The following is a 25804-nucleotide window of genomic DNA, read 5'->3' as shown; positions in this document are numbered from 1 at the left end:
GTGCTTCTGATAACAACTATCCAAACACTCTCACTTCTCAAAATCACTTTTTCATAAAATCTATTCTTTTCGGAATCTATTTTCCAGAATCACTTTTCCAAACCACGGTTTGGTTTCATCTAAACACACCTAAAATCAAAATCACAGTTTTAAAATTGTTTTTATAATAACAAACATTGTGAAAATATTTATCTTAATTTATAAAAAAATATTTATGAAAAACATTTTTTTATAGTGACCAAACACCTTCTTTTCCTCTTAAAATTGAAATCGCACACGATGTGGAATGTTGCGAGTTCGAAAACCCCGCTCAACTCAATTTTCGCGAGCCTCTTTCTAAAACAAGTTCTCTTTTCCCGTAACGATTTTAATATGCACCAAAGCATATTAGTATCCACTCTTGTGACGCTGAACAGTCTCATCCCATCGGTCCAGATTTTTGGAAAGGACCTTTACTTTAAAGGCTTTATCGAATTAATAAAAATTAGTGTTTGGTTTAAAATGACTTGCCTAGCATTAAAAAAAAGAAGAGCATATTAGTATCACTAAAACAGCAGATTCTAAAATGTGACCTCCAGGGAAGAAGCGGAAGACGTGGCTATATATGTGAGGGAAATGCGGTCACAGGGTGCTCAGGTACATGCGATATATGTGATGCGAAGTGCGGGAAGTGGTTCCCAAATAATAGGGCAACTGTTAAAGTTGTATCGAAAATCACCTGCCCTTCATGAGCATGCAAGAATCCAAAGGCCTGGGATACCTACACGGTATATCGAGAATTCACGTTTTTCTTTGAAAATCTTAGGTATTCGCCTGATATTATTAAAAGTAGCCTTCTGCAACCAACCGCCACGTAACTCCACCGGTACGGCGCTTATGTTAGTCCAATTTGCAGCGTTGAGTTCGAGTCCTAATTATCCACTGCGTTAAATACAAAATAAAAAAGAAGTACTACCTCCGGTCTTAATTATAAGACCCGATTGACTAATTTGAGGAGATTAACGAAAGAAGTTAAGTTAGTTATTTGTAATAAATAGGTGTTGTCTTTCCTAAAATATCCTTACTAATCAACTATATTGGCTAAAACTACAATTATTAGAAGGACTATCTTGAAAAAAATGCATAAATATGAAAGACAAAGTGGATTGGGGTCTTATATTTAGGACCAAAATAAAAGTCAAACAGGATCTTATATTAATGACCGGATGTAGTATTTTATTTTCTACTCCCTCAATTTCAAATTTGAGGGTTTGTGTTAATAGAAATGATATGAGAAAAAGTCATAGATATAAGAGGCAGACGGGACTAGGGTCCTGCGACTAAAATCAAAGCAAACCCCTTCATTTGTTCTCGTTTTTAGGATAGGAAGGAACACAAATGCATGACAAATTTGTAGAAGCTTGCAACAAAGCATGGATTCCAACTCCGACCTTCTTAGCTTCATTCAACTCGTGTTAGTTTTTGTTGCACATATACATATATATGTAAAAAATATCATAGAATTAGCGGTGTATAAAATGTAATATAAATGGCATGCATATCTCATCTCTTTGTTGTCCCCCGTACATATGGACATCCAACTTACAAAACCGTACGCTGCATGTTGAGTAAATTGAACTAGATATCAATTTGGCTCGAGTCATGTTGTTAGACGTTGTTTTTAAGAGTTAATCCGCCACCCTAAATAAATATAAATGTGGCATTCCCCATAATTAAACCAACTCTTCCTACAACAGATATGGTGGTAGAACAATAGAAATAGAAATATAACTCAACAGTAGAGAAAAAAGAAGAAAAGAAATGCAAAGGAGAAAATGAGCTCTTGAAAGCTCGAGAGTAGTGTATCAAACACACCGTCTGGAACCCTTTTATATAAGCCACGGAGCATCTGAACATTGGGCAGCATACTTATGACAAAAAATACGATTAAATTGTTGGTTTCAGATGCTAGCACCATAAACTATAGTTATACTATCGATTATGAACCTTAGAGACATTCAAAATTTGAATTTTAAATATTGGCAGGCATTAATTCATGAAAAATGGTTTAACGATTAATGAAGGGATAATCTTAGTTCAGTGACAAATAAAACTTCCATGACGTTCAGTAACCTCTGGCTAATTTAAAAAATAAATTGATAAAACAAATATTTCCTGATAAGTTCTCTTGACACAATTTAATAATTCATTTTTGTGAAAGTATTTTTTAAAAGATACCCAGTGCTGTTTTAACTTGTGTGCGAGGGGAAATCGTCAGTTTTCAACTGCACTTTCTTTCGGTGGGTTGTTGTTGTACGTGTGAAATCTTTCTTCTCCTCTAGACCCATTTACTAGCCCGATAATATGAGATAGCATATATACACTTGAGTTTCCTTTGTAAAACTTCACTTTTGACATACTCACATGCATTCACAACACTGCATATCGTTTGTTTTGTATGGAGATTGCAGACAAAATGACAATCTGAATACTCAAACATGCAGAAACCCCCCGCCCCAAAAAAATAAAATGGGAGCAAAGGAAGATTGTTGGATTTGAGCATTGACATCCCATAAGAGCGGAACCGTATTTCTCGCTTCCTGTTTCATCATGGGTTTAAAAGGCCATGTGACAAGTTAAATTATTTTCAGGGACAAAATCACAAAAGGCATATTTTTCTGCGTCTATTAACGAGGCACGCAGATAACCCAATCTGTTATGTTTCTTTTTTATGAATATATTTTGTATTTGAGTGGTAAGCTGCACAGTGACGCAGGTTTAAAAGCGTTAAGTATGTTTGGATTTTTTCCCCATAGATTATCATCGAAAAAGGGGAGAAACATATGAGAAAATGATTAAGATAATTTACTTGTCACGAAGACCACAAGTCCCATGTATGAATAAGCAGAGGGCCACGTTTCCCGTACAGAATCAGTCATTGTCACTTGTTTGGACGGCGAGTGGATAATTAATATATTGATTAGGCTGTCTTTATATCTTGGGCCTGACGTTATTAATTTCAAGCCGGAGGCTTATTTATCAGGTTGCCCATCTCTGGTCTGCCACGTTTGGTTGACAGCAATCACCCGGCGTGGGGGCCATGCAAAGGGGATTCTCAATTAAGTTTGTTTGGTATATTGATTTGTCTTTCAATTCTCATTCTCTAACTCGCCACATTCCTTGTCCCGGAGATTGAATGAAATGAGAATCTCCATTAAAAGTTAAGATGACAAAATTGTCGTTCTAAAATAAGCCAGGACGTTTATCCAGAGATTGAATGCCTGTTTGGTGAGTTGTTGTTTTACCTAATTTTACAACTTTCACGATAAAGTTGTTCCTACTTTATCTTAGTGAAAGTAATTTTAATCGAATTCAATGGATTTTACACATAAACCAAAATGGGTTAGTACAGGTACGGGCTTGCTCATTTTTTGGCCCCATACGGTAGAGGTTAAAGGCGGCCTCTTCTCACAAGATTTAAATTCTTATCAGAAGATGTGTCTACTTCTAGTATCTAGTATCTGACAGTATTGTGAACAGGATTTTTCTGAATAGGAGGATGCAACAACAAAGTAAATCAAACAATTGTTTTTATTTTTTATACACTCATATATATTTATTTTAAAAATTATTTTCAATTGTTAAAATCTGTTTCAATGAAATTATTTGTGCAAAAAAAAAAAGATTTAGATAATTAGTTTCCTCTTCGGAAAGATGAAGATTTTGTCATTTTTAAGAGAATTATTAGGAGATTATAAGGGAAAAAAAATTCAACTGATTTTTTATTCTGACCTTACAATAATTCTCGCTTTTCGGGTTCTTCGGGTCTGGGTGCCTTTGGCATATTGAAGTGTCGAGTACTTCCATAGCTGGAGTCACTGTATTGCCGGAAGTCAGAAGCCCTTAGGAGAGCTTCGGCGAGGGAAGAGAGAAGCCATGAATGCCCCAGATCGTTACGAGCGTTTCGTTGTTCCCGAGGACACCAAAAAGTAATTTCTTTATATGGTTTTCTCACTTTCTTGTTCTTCTAATTTGATCATTTTCCCTTTGTTATATATTCAGGGTCTCTTACGAGCGGGACACCAAGATCATCAGCGCTGCATCCTTCACTGTTCAAAGAGAGGACCATACCATCGGAAACATTCTTCGCATGTATTAGTTCTCTGTCTCCAGCTGTATTCTTCAGGTTTAGTTTTAAATTGCTCTCTCTTAATGTTCATCGATATAAACCCTAAACGTTGTCTGTATTTTTGCTATGGTTAGGCAGCTGCACAGAGACCCTAATGTATTGTTTGCTGGATACAAGCTTCCTCACCCTCTTCAGTACAAAATCACTGTCAGGGTTGGTATTTCTTGTATTCACCTTGTTGTTTAACGGACGGCTGTTGATATCTATATTTGCATTTTTTTTCCCCAATGTATAATTAGCATCTGCGAACAGTGAAATTTTTTTTTCTTTTGTTTGAGCTCAAATGCTATGTGAATTGAATTTTAATCTTTGCATCCGGAGGCATGTCAGCGTTGGCCTTTGTCCCGGGAAATATAAAAATTCATTTCTCCGTGATTGAATTAATAAATCATCAATATTAATTGTTTTATCGTTTTATCTTCAGATCCATACCACTGGTCAGTCCTCGCCTGTGCAGGCATACAGTCAAGCTATTAACGATCTTGACAGGGAACTTGATCATTTGAAGAATGCCTTTGAGGTGTGATAAGTATTCTCTCTTGTTGTTAGCCATGCGTTAATGGATGATCTTAGTTGCTAGGTAGAGTTCATTACTTGTTTACACTGAAGGATATACATCAGATGTCAGTAGGCTAGGCTTGTTTGATGGATTCCTTTCCTGTATTTGTTCTTCCCTTATTTCGACACTGTTGATCGAGTATTGCCCGCTCACAGCCTCAGCATGTCCTCCTTCATAGTTGTTAGTTTTCTATTATAAGAAGCATGTTTTATCTTTCGTGTTGCCTGCTTTTCTGTGGCGTTGGCTGTATTTTTCATAATGAGCATGAAAGTAATTTGTTCGGGAGTACATCGATGTAAGGGCTTGCATGGACCTTTCTTTTGAGAGAAATCTTGCCCGATTAATCAATGCTCCCCTAAATAATCACGGGTGATTATCCTGCTTTAATGTAGTTCTCTTGAACTGCGTATTTACTATGTCATGAGGGCGTTTTTAATGGATAGCAATCATTTCAACTTTCAAGCTGAGACAAGTCATGTATTATCACGGTAAGTGTGACAGATTTTAATGATTATTCCTGAATTGAATGAACCATGAACCTTTGAAATGTGACTATTAACACACTTGTGTGAAGTGACAGACAGACCTATCTGGAGCTTCTTTATACCAAACTCATTTTATTGAGTACCCATGGCAGCTAACACAGTCAAAATTTAATTGCAGGCGGAGATGCTGAAGTTTTCAAGGGATTACTGACTGGCATTCCTGGTGCTCATGGATCTAGTGTATGAGAGCATTTTGCAGATGCTAGTACTTAGGATTGTATATGTGAAAAATAGAAGTTTCTAAACTACAACCCACTTGAATATGGTGGTGCAACTTAGGTGGCTCTTCCCTAGAATCAGCGAATTGAACCTAAGAGCTTCGTTGAGAGTAGATTGTGTAAAGAGCAAGCAATGAGATGGATTCGATTTTAACTAGTTATGAATTCAAATACAAAACTAATTCAAATGTGTATGAGTGTTCTTATGAATTTAATAGAAATGCAAGAGAAGTGTGGTTTTGGATGCAAGAAAACAGTCTTTAGGAATTGGAATTGAAAGCAATGCTTTTGCTTGTTCTTCAATTAATTAATTCCCATGCCTCATTCAGTGTTGTATCAGTTTCGTTGAGAATGGTTGTGTCGCATTTGGGAACTTTTCGAGGCCGTAAAATTTGTAATTTTGGAAAGAAAAGCATTAACTGAAACAGCACAGAGTTTTGCTGTAATATTGAGTGCTTCTTCGGATTCACAATCAATAAGTAAGTTTATGCAGGCCAAAATAAAATTCTTTTTACGTGAATAATGATTGAAAAACTATTTATAAGTTATTTATAAGTCATTTCAAAGGGTTTTAACATCAATTGGTACATGGTTCTTGGTTATCATGGTTTTCTTGTGACATGCTGGCCTGCGGTGTGAAGTGCTCGCAGAATCGGATGAGATGTACAGATGCAACGAGTGAAGCTAATGGTAATATTCTTAACATAGATGACACATAACATGTTGAAGCAGGAATCAGATGTCTAATGAATCCGGAGGGGTCAAAATTGAAACAAAACAAAAAACCCAAGTGCCAAGTTTGCATTTCTGACAACCAGAAAACGAAACACTGTTGTGTGTCTCTGCGCGCGCGCGTGTGTTTTCCCAAAATAATAATGATCGTCTTTCTTAATCCCTCTGTCACGGCCAATCACGAGGAAGAATGGAAATCCGTTCGTTGCTCGAGCAACAAATCGATCTGCATCCGGGAAGCGTCAATTTTTACTGTTCCATTGTATTTCCGAAATTTTTTTTCTTTGAAATAGCTTCCCAAGTCTTTTCTTTCCTCTCTTCTTTATTCTCTTTTTTTTGGCTTTTGGGAAGACAATTTCAGAAAAGTGCTTGGACACCACCATCAAAGCACACTCGCGGACTGGGACTCTACGTTCTCGTTCCATGGCGATGACTTTCGTATGTTATGTTTAAAACAATGAAAAGATGAACAGGAAGAATAGGCTTTTGGGTGAGTGAAAGATTTAGTTGTGGCGTGTAAGCAACTGGTAGACCAGCCATCCGCAAAATCATGGATCCTATGTAACTCCACGAAGAATATTTAGTCCTCCCCATTAAAAAACCACCGCCACTCAAAATTGGCCAGAGAGCCCCCTGATAATGCCACTATATCATTACTAGATATATCAAAATGAACAATACTTGTATGTCCTATCACTACCAGCCTTCAAATTTAGTACTGTCCTCTATTATGTACACATGAAAATGATGATAGTCATACAGTAAATCTTAAAAAGAAGAACAAGCAAGAATGGAAGATAGATCTGAGATTAAGGCATTAAGCATGATGTGGAAACTGAAGCGGCGTGTGACGTAACAATATCCAACAGAAAGCGGGTCCTTACTTGAGAGGCTCAGAGGCTATTCATCCATCGCAATCTCTCTGGATAAGGTAACGACTTCAAATGATCCTACTGAATGCGAGAGAGATGCATTTATTATGTCTCCTGCACTGTTCCTTCAAATTACCAAAGATGAATAAATATTTGAAATAGCCAGGTCCAATTACTTGAAGAGAATTGAATTTGTACGGCCTAAATACCCAAAAGGTCGTGACTTGGTAGTGCGATGCCATGGCTTCTCGGTGACTTGCTTGGAAAATACCAAGAGAGACTTGGCGTGTCGGAATAAGGCTGAGCATGGCAGATTACAAACGTTACCTAATAAAGTGTGAAAATGAATGTGTGACAGCTCATAAAGTCCTCGTCCTCTTTCGCCGCCTGTGAACTTCGTTATATGTTTTGGGCTTTTCTATTGCATTTTCATATATCCTAGCGTTGTGTCCCGCCTTTTTGGCCGATACAGTGCAACTTGGAAGTTTTGGAGGCTCATCAAACGAGGCTGGGTTTGGTGAATGTGTGAAAAGCCCTCCCGGTTCCCTCCCTCTTCCTTCCCATTTGTTTCAACTTTTTGCGGTCCACGTTTCTCGATCAGCAGGGAAGTTATATAAAAGGGTAAAAAGGGCAGTCAATTTTTTTGCATGAGAGAGGTGGCATTCAATCTGTGACTCCATCCTGGTACACTCCTCAGTATTTCAGCTGCACTGCCACATATCTGCCTTTTCCCTTCTCTCTCACACACACATATAGCCAATTTGTTGTTGTCTGCTTGCGTACATCTGCCTATTATCAAGGTGTTAGTATCTATTTAGTTATTTACATTCAAAACAACTGCGTCGCTCCCTTCTTCTTCTGCAGTCTATCTCTGAAAAGATGGGCAGCTCTCAAGTCTGCTACTGCTGGCTCAAATACAGACATTTGATCTTATGCTTGCTCATTCTCTTTGCCCCAACTTCAATTTTCACTCATGATGCCTTCATGGCCGAAGGTTGTTCAGTTATCGCTTCCCTACTTTTCTGGTTTTTAATTTCAGTATCGCAGCTTGGCTGATTTTCATGCATATATTTCTGCAGGAAGACAAATTTCAGGCCTAATTACGGCTAACAAGGTAGGGAATCATGTTATACGGTGAATCCCTTATTTTTGGCCTTTTATGTGGCAACTTTGTCCTCGTGTTTTAGTAATTAACGTGGGGGACGTTGCATATGCAGAAGGGCATGAAAGTGCAGGGAGCAGCCATTTCTAAAAATGCCGAGATAGGCTCAAGGCCTCCAAAGTGTGAAAGAAGATGTAGGATTTGCGGACATTGTGAAGCAGTACAGGTTCCAGTTGTACCTCAAGTCCAAAGCCATAGAAGCGATTCTGCTGTTACAGCAACTCCCATCATTGCGTTCTCCAGAACTGATGATCTTTCCAACTACAAACCCATGAGTTGGAAGTGCAAGTGTGGGGACTACTTTTTTAATCCATGAATGAAACTCAAAAATTGGGAGGACCCGTGTTTGTATTGAAATTTAAATTGTGTTAACTTCAGTCATACACTCCTCCCTCTCCTTTAACCATATGGAATAGATATGGCATAGTACTTTTTTTTTTTCCCCTTGTTTTTCCTCTGCTTTACCCTTGTGTATCATAATTCACAAGAATTTTATGATCTAGCAGTTCTATTCTTTTGTTCTTTATATATTTACTGCAATTTCAGCTTGCAATGAAAAGCACCAAATACTTCTCTGCTTAGTATCAGATTAGAATTCTACGTCTCCATCCCAACTTCTGAGGGCAGATATGATGATAACTACGAGATGTTCACTAGTGATTGATTTTTTTTGCTTTTAATTTTTGCCTGGAGTAAGGTATTGGGATCAATGACAATATAAGAAGGGGAAAAGTTTGTAGCAGTGCGTCAGACAGTTCTGTTTTCGTATGTTACAAGATACAATGCATCAGAAAGGCTGAGCTATATAATTTATACCTCGAAGAGATATGCAAAAGCGGCGAAGACATACGCATCGAATGATCTCATTAATTTATAGTTTTTCATTATTCTTCACACATTTTCTCATTTCCCCTCTCAGTTAACTACCCCGTCTGACTCAGATTTCAGTGGAGCAAAGTCACAAACACCTGCGTAGCTGCTTGGTCTTGATACATTATCTCAATTGGGTTAAATGAGTAACAACGTTTCTCATGACTAGTTAAAGAAAAGAAGCGTATTTATGGAGCTTGGGTTTGGTCCAAGCCTTGAACTTTGAGCAGTTTCCAAGGGGACCAGTTATATATAGAAAAGGTTGAGAAGATGCCAGGGTAAATGAATCAGAGTTTCATTTTTAGTTCATCAGTTTTGGTGGGAATTCTGGAACGCATTTAATGCGGCTATTCATGATTAATGAAAAGCAATATACCTGCTATCACCAAGAAAGCTATCTATAGGCTCTGATTTCTTCTTCATCACTGTCGTCAGTTTCTTCCTTGAAGCTCTTCTGAATTCCCATGACGTGTGGCCATGTCTACGTCTTTGTGTTCATTATGATGGGATTTTCTGGGAAAAGTCATATTCAAAAGAAAATCTTTCAACTCAGTGCAGCAGTACTTTGTATTGTGACAACTAAGGAGATTAACGAACCATAAAGCAAGTCATTTTGAGAGGAGCTGTTACGGTTATTGTATATTTTAGGTAATTAGGCATCATGTTGTAAAGAATGTTTTAATGCTTGATTTAGAAGACTATGCCTATAACAGAAGGACTAGATGTCGGTAGAGTGATGGGCATGCGGGGAAGGGGGCTAAAAAAGGTAGTTCGCAGTTAAAGAGCTAGATGTGTCTCTGTTTTCTGTCTTTTTCCTTTTTTTGCCAAGTTTTCTCTGTCTCAAAATAACTAGCTAATATTATTTTTATCATTATTTTGAAATTTTTTTGTGATTTTCATTTTTTGCCAACAATTTGTGATTTTCAAGTTTAGATGCTGGAACAAACCATCGGAGCAGTTCTTCTTACATTTTGGACATAGGCGCCTTCGTCGTTATCTCTTTCCGTTAAAAATAAAAAAAATCACACCTCCTATCCCTTGCACTTGCATAGTACTCTATATCATCAACCACACTTTATGTAAATTATTTTTTATTTTTAAAGGTAATCCCACTACTGCAAGCTCTTGTCTGTTCCTCGCAAAGGCGAAAAAAATCTAATTTCCTTATTCCAATAATTACTTAGGAAGCCATGCTCATTATTTTACATTTTAACCTTTTCAAATTCTTTTATGTGTGTGTAGGGGCACTCTATTTTTGCTCTATTGTTTTGGGCTCAATTAGACGTTTTCTTAAAAACTTTGTTATAACCTGTGTGATCCACATGTCTATAAATTTATGGAATTTGTACCCAAAAAAAGAATTATGGAATTATTGACATAATATAAAAATTTCACCATGTTGCATTGGGCGCTCATTGAGTCATTTCTTGTAGCTAATGGGTTTGAAAAACATCATAATTAATTAATTTTTTTCCATATAAGTAAAAATAAAACTCTTTTCATATATTTTACTTTAAATTCAAACACCATAAAATTGCACCGTCTTGTATTGGAGTATGCATGTAATATCTTCAACTGAATGAAAAGGTACGAAAGCGAAATTGAAGAAAATCAAATTCCAAAGAAAATTGGGGAGCTGCCCGGCGCTGGGTTTTCTGGATAAGTCTGTCCGATTGTGAAAGGCTAATTGTAGAAGTTTCAGACGTTGATATGCCAAGGTGCAAAGCCACGACCTGACAAGCAGGGAGACGGCAATAAATATGACAATCTCTTTACCAACCCAGCGGCCGACGCGGCGGAGCAAATTCAATGCGCTTAACTAACACTCTCAACTAAAACGACGTCGTTAGTAGCACAGTTCAGCCTGCCTCTCGAACCCAAAATCTCTCCCCCTCACATACATGGATGACTGACCCGTGAGTCCGTGTCATTCTCAACCTTTCGCTATCTTCTCTCTCCCTCTTTCAGATTGCAGACTTTCCACTTTCGTTCTGCACACCACCACAGAGCAGCTACCACCACTGTCTCAACTCGTTACGTCTTGTTTTCTCACAGTACCCACCTTCTTCCCCTTCCCTTTCCAATCTGCTAACCAATCTAGCAGCACCACTGAGTTCTTGAAGGTCTGTTTCTTGTTCATTTGCTTCTGTCTTCTTGAATAAGATATGGGTTTTATGCTGGTTTCACAGTGCCTTTGCTTCTATTATTACCATTTATGTTCGTTAAGTTGCCTGCATAGTATGGCTTTGGACCATGAGGTTCTTCGAGTTGGAAGTAACATGTATGAATCTTTCAATTGGGAAATTTCCCTGGTTTCTGTCTTTTCTATATTCGAATTGAGCTTGGGGGTGTTTGATTTGGCCGGCGGGTCTTTGGGTCTCTGTCATTTTTGGATATAGTTGGCACATATAGTGTACAAAAGATGCTATTAATATCTGTTGCATGACTTGCATCTGCATTTTTTCTCTTTCTGGCCTCACCTCTAACTTTGGGAAATTTAAGATGGTTTACTTTTTGGGAATGATGTACACGTGGCCCATAAACATATATAAACCACCTTGTTCCATGAACTTTGATTTACTGGTTATTATAACCTGTGCTGCATTGAGTTAACCATGTAAGCTACGTACCAATGATTTGCCATTAAAAAAAAAAAAAGCCATTATTTATTCAAATACCTGCTCAAAAATGACAATACAGTAGAAGAAAGAAAATTCTTCTGGTCGTCTTGAACTAGAAACTTTCTGATTTTGAAGTCAACAGTGGCTTCTCTCGGCCGCGATATGACAGCATATTCTTATCTTGCGTTTACTGAATGCTTGGCAAATGGAGACTCTAGCTTCACTCTGCGGAAGACTCTGCCTTACTTTGTTTCTGATCTTCTTTTAGTCACGTTCTTTCTTATACAGATTCCATTACCACTTGCTGGCGAAAGTTGGCAGAGAAATTTATGTGTAAACCATGTTGAAGCAATTGGCTGGCAGAAACCAGAGAACCAAAGGCTTCAAGGTAAAGAACAGTCTTCAAATATTACTATTGATTGCCGGTTGCCTCTGGTTACTTTATCAATTGAAACACTCTTATGATAAGAAGAACGAGTATGAGCAAAACTCTAGGAAGACGCTTGAAAAGCTGCAGTTCCAACATGAAATCCCAAAACTGGGAAGAAAAGGCCTTCAGCCATGGATAAAGAAGCCAGAAGACTTGATTGATGACGCAGAAGAGATCATGCCTGAAAAGTTCAAGGCAAGAAGAGGAGGTGGCAATGATGAAATGAATGGACACGATCAAGATAAAATGGAAGAGGAAGATTCTGAGGAAGTAGAAGACTTGATCGATGAAGAAGACAAGGAGAGGATAGAGGAAATTGAAGAGGAAGAGGGTGAGGATACAGTAAAAAACATCGAGGATATTAGCTCATTGAAAGATAAAAGCCACGATGTGGATGAAAAATACGGAGAAGAAGAAAATGAAAACGGTGCATCCGGGGTAATGATGAGGAAAACACAAAGTACAGGTGCTGAATTTGAAGGAGGCTTAGAAAGTTCAGAAAAGACTGAAATGATAAAGCAGCAGAACAACAGCGAAATTCATGTACCAGGAACCGAGTCAATTCCTAAATGGGAAGAAAAAGTGGCAGTTGAACATGGTTCTTTACAAACTGTGCTTGCCAAAGGAAAAGATGGTATGCCTAATTTTTCTGATTCACTACTTAGAGTGGAAATGACTGAAGCCGTAGCATCCCACAATGTGGCACGGATATTGATGGAAGCTACTGGTTCTTTCCGGGAAGCAAGTGCTGGTGAAAATGAAAAGGCAAGTGATCGTGGAATTGGCTCACAAGTTATTTTGAAAAGAGCTCGACGCCTATAGTAAAAGGAGGGAAAAGTCATCTTATCACTTAAAAAAAAGTGAAAAATCCAAGACTTTTGAGGTGGTTGACTGTATTACAAACACTAGAAGCATTAATATGGATTATCTACGTTGAATAAGTAAATGTAGAAAATGCAATTGGAGAGAGACAGGATAAGGGACAAACCAGCTTGTAATTCTGGAAAGTCTTCATTCTATCTCTGCCCAACTCCAACTCCAGTGTACAAGCATAGGTTTCGGGGAAAGGGCAGGGTGAATTTGCAGGGAAAGGGTTGCTTCATAATAAGATCTTGGTCTACTTCCATGCCGGTGAACGTCACTGAAACTTTTTTTTCTTTCTCTCTTGTAGCCGAGGAATTTAAAGCGACTTGGTTAAAATCTGTGGTTTCCTAGTCAAACTGTGATAATTCTTAGCTTTCCCTGGTAATTGGTTGGATATTTTGGTACTGTTAGCAACTCATGCATATATATTGGACATGCTGTTGGGGCACCGGCCCAATTAGGAAGGCCTTCTATTGATCTGGTAAAGGCCGCTCCAGGCATTGACGGTAATAAACCAGTCACGGTAATGCAAATTAAGGCGTTTCGAGGGGTAAATATAATTGAGTTATGCCAATATTTGAATCTGACATTTCACGATGGAAGAATGAGAGGGAAACAAATTTGGTGGGGCAATCAAATAGTGTGACAGGTCCAAGTGAGGTACCATTCTGTTCTTTATTATAAGTTACTTAAACACCAAAGGTTTGCTTCAAAATAGGAGTCACTTATAGTATAATTAATGATCTTTTTCCAATTTTAACCCTATTAATTTAATAAAAAACTAATTAATCTCTCTCTCCATCTCTCTCTTAACTTTTTATTTCTTGTGCAATTCATCCCCTCCTTCTCTCTCTCTCTCTCAACTTTTAATAAGGTAAATATGAAAAGAACTGGTTAATTTAATGTATTTTTTGGTTTGCGAGTTTGGGATACAAATTACTTATAATAAGAAATAGAGTGGTAATTGAATGTGTTGGGAATGGGGAGCGTCGAATTTGTAGTGTGAATGCTGTTGTGATGTTTGTGAAAGGACAGGCGTGTAAGGTCGGGGGCGGCCCCCGCACAGAGGTGAAGGCCGCTGTCGGAGGTGCACTGAGTAACAATCTGCACTGCTTCGGCCCATGGCGGTAACTGTGGGGACTTGGGTTAGGAATATTGCCCCATGAGGACCCCCAAAAGCAGCCTTCTTGCTCCTCACTATAACAAAAGGGGATTCCATCATTCAGTTAGGTCCAAGTGGACCTACAATTAGCTTGGGGCCCTTCGTTTCTTTTTCATCTAGAGGGGCTTAGGTCCATTTGCGACCCGTTTAAGCATTTCTGTTAAGGGTCGGGTCTTAAAAATTAAAGGGTTTTCAAATATAGAAGGGCTTGGCCTGAAAATCTGTCTTGTTTTAGCATAAAAAAGAAGTCTATTTTGTTCTGTTTCTTTCCAAATTCCCTAGTGGCCTACACTATTCTACTTTTGGGTAATAAAAGTGAGGACTGAAGAATATTCAATTTTGGATTTGAAATTTGAACTTTAAAATAATTTAGATTTTATCTTTTCAGACTTATATTTGTATTATTCAGTTTGGAGCTTAATTTGGTCCTACAGACATTTATTATTTATTCTTTTAGAGTTTATATACACATTATGATAATTAAAAACTTAATTTTATTTTTTAAAATTTATTCAAGGCCTCTGGCCTTGAGCCCAATCAATTATTGTCCAACTTAAGAAAATGCCTAAATTTAATATAAAAAGACGTGCAAGTCTACGCTCACAGTCACATGAGATGCTTCGCCAACTCATCAATATTTCCGCCTTCTTCTATGTAGGTCACACCCAGTAAACTGTAAACAGTGATGGCCAGAAAAGGTCAATTATAATAGAATCCATTAGTGTAGATAATATAAGTACTTTTAGCAACAACTAAAAAAATGTTGAACACTGAAATATAAGAATTGGAGCTCGCCGGAGCTATTGTAGCTGTAATATCGCTTTACCCATCCGAATGTACTTTCAAAGTTACGTATAATGCAAAAAAGTAAGATGGAAAACACCCTCATACAGTGTTCACAACTTGACGCCATACCCTGATGAGTGACACTGGCAATTATAGCTAAATAAAGATTAAAGACGTAGGGATCTACTAAAGGGTCAAGGAAGCAGAAAACACGTAATAGACAAGGATAGCAGTTTTTTGTTCACCAAGGAGTCTCTATACATGAAACGCCATAAGGTTTACAAACACCAAAAAATTTGGTCCCTCTCTTTAATCTCTCCCACTTTTTTTACACACTTGATCCGCTGTTTTCTCTTGAGGAAAATAATAGGTTTCTGTCTCATTAGCCACTCGATTAAACCAGATTCCTTCTTGGTCAGCTAATTTGACTCCAGTGCAGATTGATTATTGGAACTATCAGATTCAATGCTCACCACCCCTATTCAACCAATGAAAATATCAAAATGAATTTTCAAGCAATCCTACTATGCTCAGATCGTCATGCTTCATCATATACTTCACATAACATGTTACACACGAAATATATATTGGTATTGACAAGAATATGGGAGAAATTTTCTAGAAGGAAAACCAATCAATTGAAGACTATTTCAACATCAAACCAATCCAAAAAATTCAACAAGCAAATCAGTATGCAAAGAAGAGGATTCAAAAAATCGTAATCTAAAACATTCTGAAACTGAAGCAGGAATTCTACACTATACTATCTAAATGACGTGGAAACCACTCAGAATAACAGCATTCTTGCTAGTAAAAGGAAAAGGTCGGTACATGGATTATGGGTAGTGCCTTGTAAAATTCAAAAACGTAAAATATCTTCTTCATTGGGATCCCCAAGATTTCATACATTGGATCTCTCCTGAGGTTTTGACTCAGGATTGAATCTTCGAGCTCCAAATCGACCACAACACCTGTTTCAGATGCTGAAACAACAATTTGTCGCCCCTCCAGCTACCCAAAACAAACCCACTGGCCACTGCTAACCCGGCAGTATCCACTCTCGACGCTTGAGGGGATTTTCATCAGTAATAGTGGTTGTCCTTGAAAAGTGAAAATGCTAAATTCTTCCAACTCATAATGACTATAAGGAATTTCTATTTTTTGCGATTTAATAGATTTTTTTTTTCAAAAATGTAGCACGAGGAAGATGTGAAAGGGGAAAAAAACAACGAAAGAAAGAAAGAACGAAGAGGAGATATGGATTAGAGAAGAGGACCAGTCGAAGAAACCGAACCAACGGAGGCAAAGCGAAGCGTGCCTGCCAGCTTCATCGTCGCGCCTTCATTTGCTGTGCCCTTTCCTTCAGTCACTGATCACCAGACGGCTTTCCACTCCACTGTTGTGATCCGACTCTTCCCATTTCCAATCGCAATCCGGTGGATCGTCGCGTCGGGTCGAATACTATTTGGCAAAACTCCATTGCAATTCGGGTTCAAGTTCATGGAGCCCGCCCAACATGTTTGCGTAAATCATTAACAATACCCCCTAAAAAAAAAAAAATAAAGCAGTAATAGTACATTGTTTGTCTGTTATGAGATTTATTTACGTTTTTATGAACGAGTTGCCCATTTTCTTCATTCTGTTTGCAATTGTGGGGATAAGGGGGCACAGTATGTGATGGCTAATAATTTGTTCAAATTTATTTGTTGAACTGTCAGACGTACTGATCATGATAGTATTGGTAGAAACTTATACTAGCCTTTGATTCAAGTTTGACAGCCTTATAATGACTTCCTATCTAATTCATCTTCATTTATCCCAATATCAAAATTTACTGTTTTAAAAATGAGGCTACGTAGAAACACAACCATATAACACCCCGGGGGGGGGATAGAACACAGGGATTTGTTGTTGTTTGGTAGTTGAGCTAATTTATTTGCTTTTTCGTAAATAAAATAATATAGTATGAGAAACAGAGGCCAGGAAGGAAGGCAGCGAGGGGAGCAAATGAAGAGTGGTCCTTTTCTGACAAGCAAATGTTGAAGCTGCGTGCAAATGCGCACATGGCACTGATCTGCCATTTGCAGACCCTGCAGAATAGGAACCACCAATTAATTTACTAAATATAAAATCTAGTCTATAATATAAAATTTATACTATAAACTAGATGTTATATTTGGAATTGAAGATAATATAATCACACTATAAACTAAATATTACATTGAGTATTAGACGTAATATATTTATACTAAAAATTAGATTTTATATTTAGAACAAAAAAATACTCTTCTATTCCTAAATATAAGATCCTTTTTATAGTGTAAATTACACTATGAAAAGAGCCTTATATTTAAGACGGGAAGAGTAGTACGTTAGGGCGTTATAATAGCAAGCGAAAGGGATGAGTAAGATAAAGCTTATGATCCAACACCCTCCTCACAAGTGGCCAACAAAATAATCAGAGTCATATTGAATGAGAGGTGATTATAGCCAGGCCAGGGGCACCTTAATTAGCATAACACTATGCCATTAGGCTTATAGAGCATTCAATTCAAATCGGTGATTTATTTAAATATTTAATGCTTTGATCTGTCTTCCACAATCCACACCACATATAGACTCCGCCCACCTGAATCGGGTTCGGTGTTTATTGCAGTTATCACTGTGACGAAGGCTACCAATGCAGTTTCAACGATTCAAATATAAAATTTTTAATTAATTTTTTATTTAACAAAAAACAGTTAGGAAAAGAAAAATCTAGACTGTCCATATTTTGGATTTCGGTGGTCAGAGTATCCTATGATGAAAAATAAACAAAGAAAAGCCAAATCAATGCCTTGGCATTTTATTGAAGCATGACCAAAATTGCGTGTTAGCTGTACCCCTGACATTAATTATGCGTTAATCCAAGAACAAACAAAGCACACATTATACTGTTTCTAAGTAAAAGCTGAGATGTCAAGTGACCGGACGTTCATTGGCAGGGCAAGAGTATAGACACAGTTTTCGATTTTATTTAAAAGCAAAGTATTCTCTCCTCCGTTAAAGTACTGTTTAATTCAGGTAAAAAAGCACTTTATTTAAAAGAAAAATAGTGACAAAATAAATAAATAACTGAATGCATGGGCATCGAATCTGAAAAAACACTGAACATGGAGGCAGTGTTGAGTCGCTTTGAGGCAGAGCTGAGGTAAGAAATCACATGTTGCCCCATTGTTTGACCATATCTTCCTCTGCAAGACTGGAGGGCCAGCCAGCATTTTCTTAGTTCTTAATCACTCTTTTTTTTTTTTGAACACATAATCTCATGTTTAAGTTACGCTTGAACAAGTGCTTAGTATTACTCGAGCCAAACAATATTGACACGATTTTTAATCGCTTTTAAACAACTGTGAATATTTGATATGCTATGGTATTGAATAGTAAGAAATGTTACCTGCATATAAATATTATGACGTGAGGGGTATTATGTCATCACTCATAGATTATAAGATATAGATGCAGAGAATTAGGCTACACTTAACTTGACATTAACAGAAAGTAACGAAAAGAGGGCAGAAAGTAAGGAAGTTATGTTTGTTGGATGGAAGAAAATGACAGTAAAGAAGCGGATTTTGAGGGCAATGAAACCGTGAAACGAGGCAGATGCGTGATGAACTCGTTGCTTTGCCAGTTTGGAAGTTCATGTATCTCCGGGTTTTTTTGGTAAGCAACAGAGAGCCTTCATGTTGACTCTTATTGGAACCACAAGCTTAGATAAAACCAAGATCTGTGTTTTAAAACTGCCAAACGGATGCTTTATTAATCCTCTGGATCTCACATCTTAGACAGACCGATATTACCTATTAATAATGGAGAGAAATTAGTTCGAGGTATATTATTTGTTTGATCATGGCTGGAATTGCGAAGTAGAATAGGATCTTTAAACTATGAGAACCCTTGGCTAAGCTCAACGCCTCCTTGAATGTTGAGTGGTCAGGCACTGTGAATATAAAGAAAAGAAAATGGGGTGATGCTTACATGGAGGTGATGTGAGCGTGAAGTGTGAGTGTGCGTGGGTGTGGTCCCCGAAAAAGGGCAAAAGGGCACAGAGTAGGTGGCCTCTTACATGAAAAAGAGCCTTGTTTTGGATTTGATTCCTCCTCGCTTGGCTCTGTCTCTTTCTCTCAATCTTATTTGCAAATCGGCGCCTCATCTCAAATCTCGATACATAATGACAATCCATTTCCTGCCTATTGCCTGTTGCCTCTAATCACTACTACTCATTAACACTGCACTGTTTAATGCCTGCTTTAACCCTAACTAAAATCACGGCCCCCACATTCTACATTCTACACTGATCCATCCTACTTTGGCTCTTCCCTTGCTAATCTACTACGGTCACCTAACATGTAACCCCCCTTCTTGTCTAGTCCTCCTATCAGAAAACGACTCCATTCAAAGTCAGCCTATATTAGGTTAACAATTATCTTCAAACCCCCACATCGAAGCTAGTACATGGCATGGCGCATGCGTTCTTCTTGTCCCTTGGCAATCACAAGAAAGCCTTTTCAACTTTTCAAGTGCTGTTCTTGTAAGCTGCAAGTGTTAACATAGCATTAGCGGGAAATAAATGAACATTACGACCAACTTTATGGCGTTCTTGAAGGGGAATGAATCCCTTGACTCTTCTCAGCAAGTAACACGGTTCGCACAGATATAATGCATACGTTTTTTTGGGTATCCGGTTTAAAAGCCAACAAAGAGAAGTTGCCAGCCCCAATTTGACACAGTCTTATTGTACTCTTTACACCTTCTTTGACTCCAACATATAATATAAAACACAATGGTTAGTGGCCACATTAACAAAATTAAAAATAGCCTTTCATATGATTTCCCATTGACAACCCAAAAACCTTAAAAGGGAAAATCAATACAAAGCCACACATCCTAAATAAAACAATCAACAAAGCGAGCTCTGAGCCTCTAAACACCCTCCCTCTCCCTGTACAGCCTGTAAATTGTTTGTTAGTGAAACTAAAATAAAAATGCCTCACAACAAGTCAAAACGACCAACCCCACTATTTAAAAAATTTAAAAACGACGGGGGAGAGCCGAAAACACGAAACGAAGAGCGAACATTCCAGATCATCACCCTGCCAGATCCTGCACATGGTTTAGCTCCTTCCTCAGCCGTTGAGAGAAGAGCCTGCAGGCGTCCATGCTCAGATCAACGGCTGCCGCTAACGCCACAAACGCCGCTGCGTCCTCCGTGCAGTTCACGTGCGGCACGCTCACCTCCACCGTAGGTTTGCTGCACTTTCCCTCACCCTCCACACTCCCCGACATCACGAACCCTCTGTACATGCAATATGGCCACAGACCATATCCAAAATCACCGCTGCTCCTGGGGCTGCACGCCGGGGACGTCGAGCTCCCGGGGGTGGCGCGGCCGTTCGAACTATTGCTGCCTAGGTCGATTATGAACTTTCCTCCTTTCTTTGAGCTCAATGTGGACTCGGCTAGGACGATCCCGGGGGCCCCTACGGCGCCGTTGGTTACGGTGTCTGGTATTAGCTCAAAACGATACCCAAGGCCGTCGGAGCCACCACGCTCGCGCCAAGCTTCAAGTCTTCCCCAAGGTTTCCATGTGCCATCGCCCGGTCGAAGAATAAGCCATGAGCCAGGGTTCGAACGGCTGACTCGGTCTGAACCGGGGGAAGCGACGAACGGCGTCACCATAGACGCAGCAGCTACCGGCGACCCTGAGAGGTCGTGAACCGTGACGGACCATCCCTTCCGTTCTTTACCCGGTCGTTCTCGCTCGCTTCCGAATGAGGTTAGCCAGCTTCTAGAGTTGACTGGGTCTAACTGTAAAGATCTGCACACCAAAACAGCACCGCGAGTATTAGAGAGCAGAACTAACGGTGAGCCCATGAATGACCCCCAAATGATTAGATTGCCTCCATAATTACGTGCTCGAAATCGGTGTAATCTTAAAGCAACAGTTTCCGATTTTAGGAAGACAAGGTTTATCTTTAGCTTTCAATTTAATCGGAAAGAGTAAAGCATACGAAATGTCTAACCATACGAGCTTCTCCGTACTGTTCCTATGAACCTTTACTCTTACACGGATTTCTATTACAGTGGTAATAAACGATGTAATCCTAAATTGGCAACGTCGTTCGCCAGTCACCACTAATTTCTAATACCAAATAGAAATTGCTTCAAAAGCGTGACAATGTGAAAAGGCTAAGGGGAATCAAAGGAAAACTAACCTGGAACGCTGGTTCCAGTCACCGGTGTTCCTAAAACTAAATTTGCACGAGAAGACGGGCTGCCTTATGTTGCCTTGGATCTGGAAAACCTGAGGGCTGCACTCGGGCTCGCCATCGAACTGAAAAACGAATCTGGGATCGGGCTCGGCCCTGACATTTAAATGAAACTGGGCACAAGAGCCCTTGGCTTCCCTCCCGACCGTAATCCAGCCGTTGTGGAAGACAGCAGCCTTAGTTTCCGTTCCCGCCAGATCCAAGGGCACGGACACTCGGCCCAAGAGCTTGCCCAAGTTGACTCCACAGGTGGTGCCCCTGCGGCCAGTGTAGATGGAAATTTTGAGGCAGGGCTTGGCGCCGAAGAAGGATTTAGCGGCGAGGCGGTCGAGCTCGGACTTGGTGAGGTGAAAAGTGGCGGCGGCCTGGGGGAGTTGGGAGTCAGGGAAAGCGTGGTCGGAAGGAATGAAGGGAACGAGGGCGGATTGAAGAGGGAAATTCTTGAGTCTGATTTTGCAGAAACAGGGAGAGGAGGAAGGATGGACGACGGAAGGAGCAGGCTTGGAGGCGACGGGAATCTTGAGGGCGAGATTAGCGACGGTGAGGCGCACGAAAGGGCAAGGATCCATGGAAACAACAAAATGCAATGAGGAAGGAAGGTCAGGAAAGGGAAAAGGGAGAGAAGAAATCCGGCGGAGAGGAATGTGCAGACAGGGAAGAAGGAAGAAGGCAGAGAGTGAGGAGCTTCATGTGAGGGAAGAGGTGCAGAGCAAGGGTAGTGGGTCAGAGAGAGATGCTTTTGTGTGAAGACTGAAGAAAGAGAGGGGGGAGGGGGCGATTCACGATGGGGGGTCAGAGAAGGCGAAGGGAGCAAGCGTTGGAGACTGGAGGGGGCGAAACGCCAAGTCTATATTGGCAAAATGGCAGAGAAAGACGGAGGTTGGAGTACAGCTGGATACAGGGTGTCACCAGTGGCAGCGGAACCGAAGTTGGACAACCTCTCCCTCTCTCTCTCTCTCACCAATTCTACTGCTAATTATGTGTGGCCCCCACTTTCTCGTATCAGCAGCACCCTTTGTCGTTGTGGTTTGATATTGTTATTATTATTATTCTAAATTCTAAATTCTAAATTTTATTCTAAGTAATTAATATTTTAGTATTTATTTGTTACAGCCTTGGAGCAGTTGGAAGACGGAATTGCCATCTCCAAATCTGAATTTGAGAGAGTGAACTGATGCGTGGGTGGCGTGAGGAGCATCCCCCACACGTGGAGGGCCAGCAGAGTATAATTAATGGAGTATGCGAGTGTGAGAAAGAGAGGGGATCAGTGTCAATGGTCTAAAGTTGGCGTGGGTTAATGTGTGTCTCTCTGCATGTGATTGGGTTGGGATGGGCGTTTGATTTGAAGCAGTTGAGAAATGAGAAGGGGCAAAAGGAGAATTTCAATAAATAAAAAATTTGGATAAGGAACAGGTGGGGAATGGCGGGAAGCATGTTCCGTAAACAAATAGGTACACTCTATTACCCATTGAGGATGTGATATATATATATATATATATATATCTATCCAGATATATGGATTTAAGAATGGAGGATATGAGGGTGGTGGTGGTGCTAAACAACTCACAAAAACCAGCATGATCGTTTCATAATTACCACGTCACTGTAACGTCACTGTAGTAAAACTTTTAGTCCCCAGTAACGTTGCGCCAAGGTTTTTTTTTTTTTTTTCCTTTTTTTATTCCGCGAAATCTAAATTGGGTTAGAGCATCATTACCTTTAATTCATGTGATTTTTTTTTTTGACAAATTTCATATCATGTAGTATTGGTTCCTAAAATTCACAGGGCCTCTTGGTACTTTCATCTCATATTTCGGTTCCAGCGGAAATCAAATATTGATTCACTTTTTCAGAAATAAGGAACAGATTGCCTCCAACTTTTTCGTCATGTATTAAATTCTGCGCATGACCTTAGGGAAAAAAAAAGAAGCAGATTTTGGGGGATGAAATTATAAACTAAATATTCATATGATATAAAATTATTAATACAATAAGCGTCTGCCAATGATTAAGGAACCGGACAGTCAGACCTATCGAACCGTCAGTTGGATTTATTAACGGGTCGGTTTAAACCAAAAAACCGTTCATGTGGTTCAGCTAGATTGGACAAGAGTTGAGCTGTCATTAAACCAGAAAACCGGACGATTTTTTAGCCTGACTGAAAAAATACTAAAAAATTAAAAAATAGAAGAGAAATAAAAAAAATCCAACCCCCTTAAATGTCCCAATATATTTTAAAACTATTTATAACCATGTAGTAATATTTCATTGAAAATTTTACATATTGTGGTGTTAAAATCGTGAGTCTGGCCTTTTTGTTTTCATGTCTAGTCTATCTTTTAAAACAATGTTTTAATTTGAATCAATTAATAATTTTTAATATTATTAAATATTTTAAACATACATAAATTTAAATATATAAGGTTTTAGTCCATTTTCAATGATGCCGTTGTAATTTTAAATTATTTAAATGCATTTGTAAATTATTTAATAATTTGATATATTTTATATATATTAATTATATGTATATAATATTATTTTAAATTAATTATTAGGTCACCACTTTGACCAATTAAACTATGAGCCGTTGATATTTCCAATTTAACTTTCATCCGGCTTCTGAAACATTAGAGTCCGCTGGATGCCTCATTTCTTCTTCCCCCATCATTTCTCGCACCCATTCGTCAACGGAGTTATTATCCAAGCTTGTGCCTACTTCATCACCATGACCGTTGGATGCTTGGGACGCGCACAGCACAGGCGTGTGTAATGAGACAGCTCGCAGATTCGTTGCTAATTTCAGAGAGAATTATGACTCGGCTTTTATGTTTGTTTACAATTATACCAAATCCAAGCAAGCATTCAACAAAGCACAATTTATTCACATATCATCATAAGCCTGTTGATATCACCATTCTTATAACAGTACTAGGTCATGTTTAGATTCGTATTTAGAATCATTTATAAATACGTTTTACGTAAGTCAGGATAACTCTCATCTTACATATTTACTTCATATTACATAAATCGTGATTCAAAAACTGTTTATAAGCTATTACAAACATGTTTTTAATCCTTGATTTTTATTAACACACGTCATTTTGCCTTTAAGTAGTCAAATCAGATATTGCCTCCAATCTTTAATTTATTAATAATTAGATAATTAATTGAGAGATATTTAAAAAACTAATTAAGTTATTCTATGGCTATTTTTCAATTTGAAAAACTCATAGCTTTGAGTTTTTAATCACTTTTATGCCATTTTTAAATTCAAATTATGCCTATTTAAAAAAATCCCAGGAGAAATATATATTTATATATATATTTTTAAAGAACACAGTGCATGGGGAAACTATACCAAGTATTATTCGAATCTGAGCTGGATTCTCTGAAATGCTCTGATATTCTAATATTTACAAAGTCATGCAGAGGGGCTGACATCTAAGCTCGATCCGGCACGCCATATTCATCGCCAGACGCTATTTAATTTAAATTAAATTAAGCTAGCAAATAGTGGGGAAAAAAAACAGCATAGTAGCGGTCATAAGCTACGTGTTAAATTAGGGGTACAATACCACAAATTTATTATTTGTTTTTCCTTTTTGTCCTGTGCCTCTCGTGAAGTGGGAGGCACGTGATGTTATCATGCTCTCCATAATTATGTAGAGGTTTCCTTCGCTTCGGCCCCGAGTCCCAATATTTAGGCCCTACGCAGAGAAATTATTTTGGGATAAAGACAAGAACGAAACAAAAAAATAAGCAGAGGAAAAAGAAATATTTGTAACTCATTAAAAATAATTTATGAAATGCTGTTTGCTAGAATAAAAATAAAAGAACATGGGAATAAATAAAAAGCTTGTCTTTCCTCTGAGCAACTCTGAATTTTTTTTTTTGCTAAAGCATAGATATCCTCCTATTAGAAACAATTCTATTCGAAGCACTATCTGGTACTAAATGTAGGTACCTCTCTCAATTAGAATTTAAATCTTGATTCGTCACACTGTAAGAGATTAGCTCCTTATACTAAACCAACAGGGAGTAACTATGAAAATAAGCAATGGTGTTTGAGTCCCCACATTGTATGGCATTATTTAAATTTAAATGTTAGTAGGCCTGATCTGTCGGGGCAAAAACAAAAATTCTGATGAGGTCTAATTCTGTAAGGGGTACAAAACGGCCTCTTTTTGTTTTTTTTTTTGGGGTACAAAACGGCCTCTTTTTGTTAGTCCCAAGTCTCAACGGAATGTTACTTGGACCACTTTCCTCAAGTAATGGGCTAAGGAATCTATAGGGGACAAAATTTCATTCACAAGGCTAGGCCCATTAAGTAGAGAAGCCCACTAGGAAGATTATTTAATAGCCTGCGATGTAATGGTCTGCAAACCCCGGGGAAGATTGGCGGCCCAAGAGGGGGAAAAAACCGACTAGCAATCGAGGTTAGTTTGGGAATTTGGGGGGGGGGTTGAATTCTCGAGATGATGTTAAAGGATGCAAATGAAAAAGG

At 38.6% G+C, this 25804-nt stretch overlaps 4 protein-coding genes across 6 annotated transcripts; 3 read left to right on the top strand and 1 right to left on the bottom strand.

The window, feature by feature from the left end:
* The first annotated feature begins 3799 nt into the window (after nt 1–3799).
* Nucleotides 3800–5767, top strand: LOC114734359 (DNA-directed RNA polymerases II, IV and V subunit 11). Its single transcript, XM_028921987.1, has 5 exons — nt 3800–3968; nt 4042–4131; nt 4243–4321; nt 4593–4688; nt 5391–5767. The coding sequence occupies exons 1-5, from the start codon at nt 3916–3918 to the stop codon at nt 5421–5423; spliced, it is 351 nt and encodes a 116-aa protein (XP_028777820.1). The 5' UTR covers nt 3800–3915; the 3' UTR covers nt 5424–5767.
* Nucleotides 5768–6886: 1119 nt separating this feature from the next.
* On the top strand, nt 6887–8758 carry LOC114734321 (EPIDERMAL PATTERNING FACTOR-like protein 2). 3 transcript variants are annotated; one of them, XM_028921936.1, is made up of 4 exons: nt 6887–7153; nt 7959–8088; nt 8174–8208; nt 8312–8758. In XM_028921936.1, exons 2-4 carry the CDS (start codon nt 7974–7976, stop codon nt 8570–8572), a joined length of 411 nt encoding a protein of 136 aa, XP_028777769.1. In that variant the 5' UTR covers nt 6887–7153; nt 7959–7973; the 3' UTR covers nt 8573–8758. The 3 variants fall into 3 exon arrangements, with proteins under 3 accessions (XP_028777769.1, XP_028777768.1, XP_028777770.1); XM_028921935.1 differs by lacking the exon at nt 6887–7153 and adding an exon at nt 7701–7778; XM_028921937.1 differs by lacking the exon at nt 6887–7153 and having other exon boundaries at nt 7832–8088; nt 8315–8758.
* Nucleotides 8759–10898: 2140 nt separating this feature from the next.
* LOC114734328 (MATH and LRR domain-containing protein PFE0570w) lies at nt 10899–13426 on the top strand. Its single transcript, XM_028921942.1, has 2 exons — nt 10899–11249; nt 12036–13426. Exon 2 carries the CDS (start codon nt 12088–12090, stop codon nt 12997–12999), a length of 912 nt encoding a protein of 303 aa, XP_028777775.1. The 5' UTR covers nt 10899–11249; nt 12036–12087; the 3' UTR covers nt 13000–13426.
* A 6312-nt stretch (nt 13427–19738) lies between these two features.
* On the bottom strand, nt 19739–22069 carry LOC114734343 (uncharacterized). Its single transcript, XM_028921972.1, has 2 exons — nt 21247–22069; nt 19739–20849 (listed from the first exon to the last, which is right to left on the bottom strand). Exons 1-2 carry the CDS (start codon nt 21867–21869, stop codon nt 20120–20122), a joined length of 1353 nt encoding a protein of 450 aa, XP_028777805.1. The 5' UTR covers nt 21870–22069; the 3' UTR covers nt 19739–20119.
* Between the last annotated feature and the right edge of the window lie 3735 nt (nt 22070–25804).

This window comes from Neltuma alba, unplaced genomic scaffold (assembly GCF_004799145.2).
Source record: "Neltuma alba isolate B1F8T4 unplaced genomic scaffold, ASM479914v2 tig00013086_pilon, whole genome shotgun sequence".
In the NCBI taxonomy this organism is placed as follows: Eukaryota; Viridiplantae; Streptophyta; class Magnoliopsida; order Fabales; family Fabaceae; genus Neltuma; species Neltuma alba.
This window is presented reverse-complemented; position numbering and strand designations above follow the sequence as displayed.

What these genes read in the sequence shown, in the direction of transcription:
- LOC114734359 (XM_028921987.1), top strand. Translation starts at nt 3,916, where the DNA reads ATGAATGCCCCAGATCGTTACGAGCGTTTCGTTGTTCCCGAGGACACC. An exon ending in GTTCCCGAGGACACCAAAAA is followed by an intron (nt 3,969 to 4,041) that starts GTAATTTCTTTA and finishes TTATATATTCAG; the next exon opens with GGTCTCTTACGAGCGGGACA. An exon ending in ATCGGAAACATTCTTCGCAT is followed by an intron (nt 4,132 to 4,242) that starts GTATTAGTTCTC and finishes TGCTATGGTTAG; the next exon opens with GCAGCTGCACAGAGACCCTA.
- LOC114734321 (XM_028921936.1), top strand. Translation starts at nt 7,974, where the DNA reads ATGGGCAGCTCTCAAGTCTGCTACTGCTGGCTCAAATACAGACATTTG. An exon ending in TGATGCCTTCATGGCCGAAG is followed by an intron (nt 8,089 to 8,173) that starts GTTGTTCAGTTA and finishes ATATTTCTGCAG; the next exon opens with GAAGACAAATTTCAGGCCTA. An exon ending in GCCTAATTACGGCTAACAAG is followed by an intron (nt 8,209 to 8,311) that starts GTAGGGAATCAT and finishes TTGCATATGCAG; the next exon opens with AAGGGCATGAAAGTGCAGGG.
- LOC114734328 (XM_028921942.1), top strand. Translation starts at nt 12,088, where the DNA reads ATGTTGAAGCAATTGGCTGGCAGAAACCAGAGAACCAAAGGCTTCAAG.
- LOC114734343 (XM_028921972.1), bottom strand. Translation starts at nt 21,869, where the DNA reads ATGGATCCTTGCCCTTTCGTGCGCCTCACCGTCGCTAATCTCGCCCTC. An exon ending in GACTGGAACCAGCGTTCCAG is followed by an intron (nt 20,850 to 21,246) that starts GTTAGTTTTCCT and finishes TTTGGTGTGCAG; the next exon opens with ATCTTTACAGTTAGACCCAG.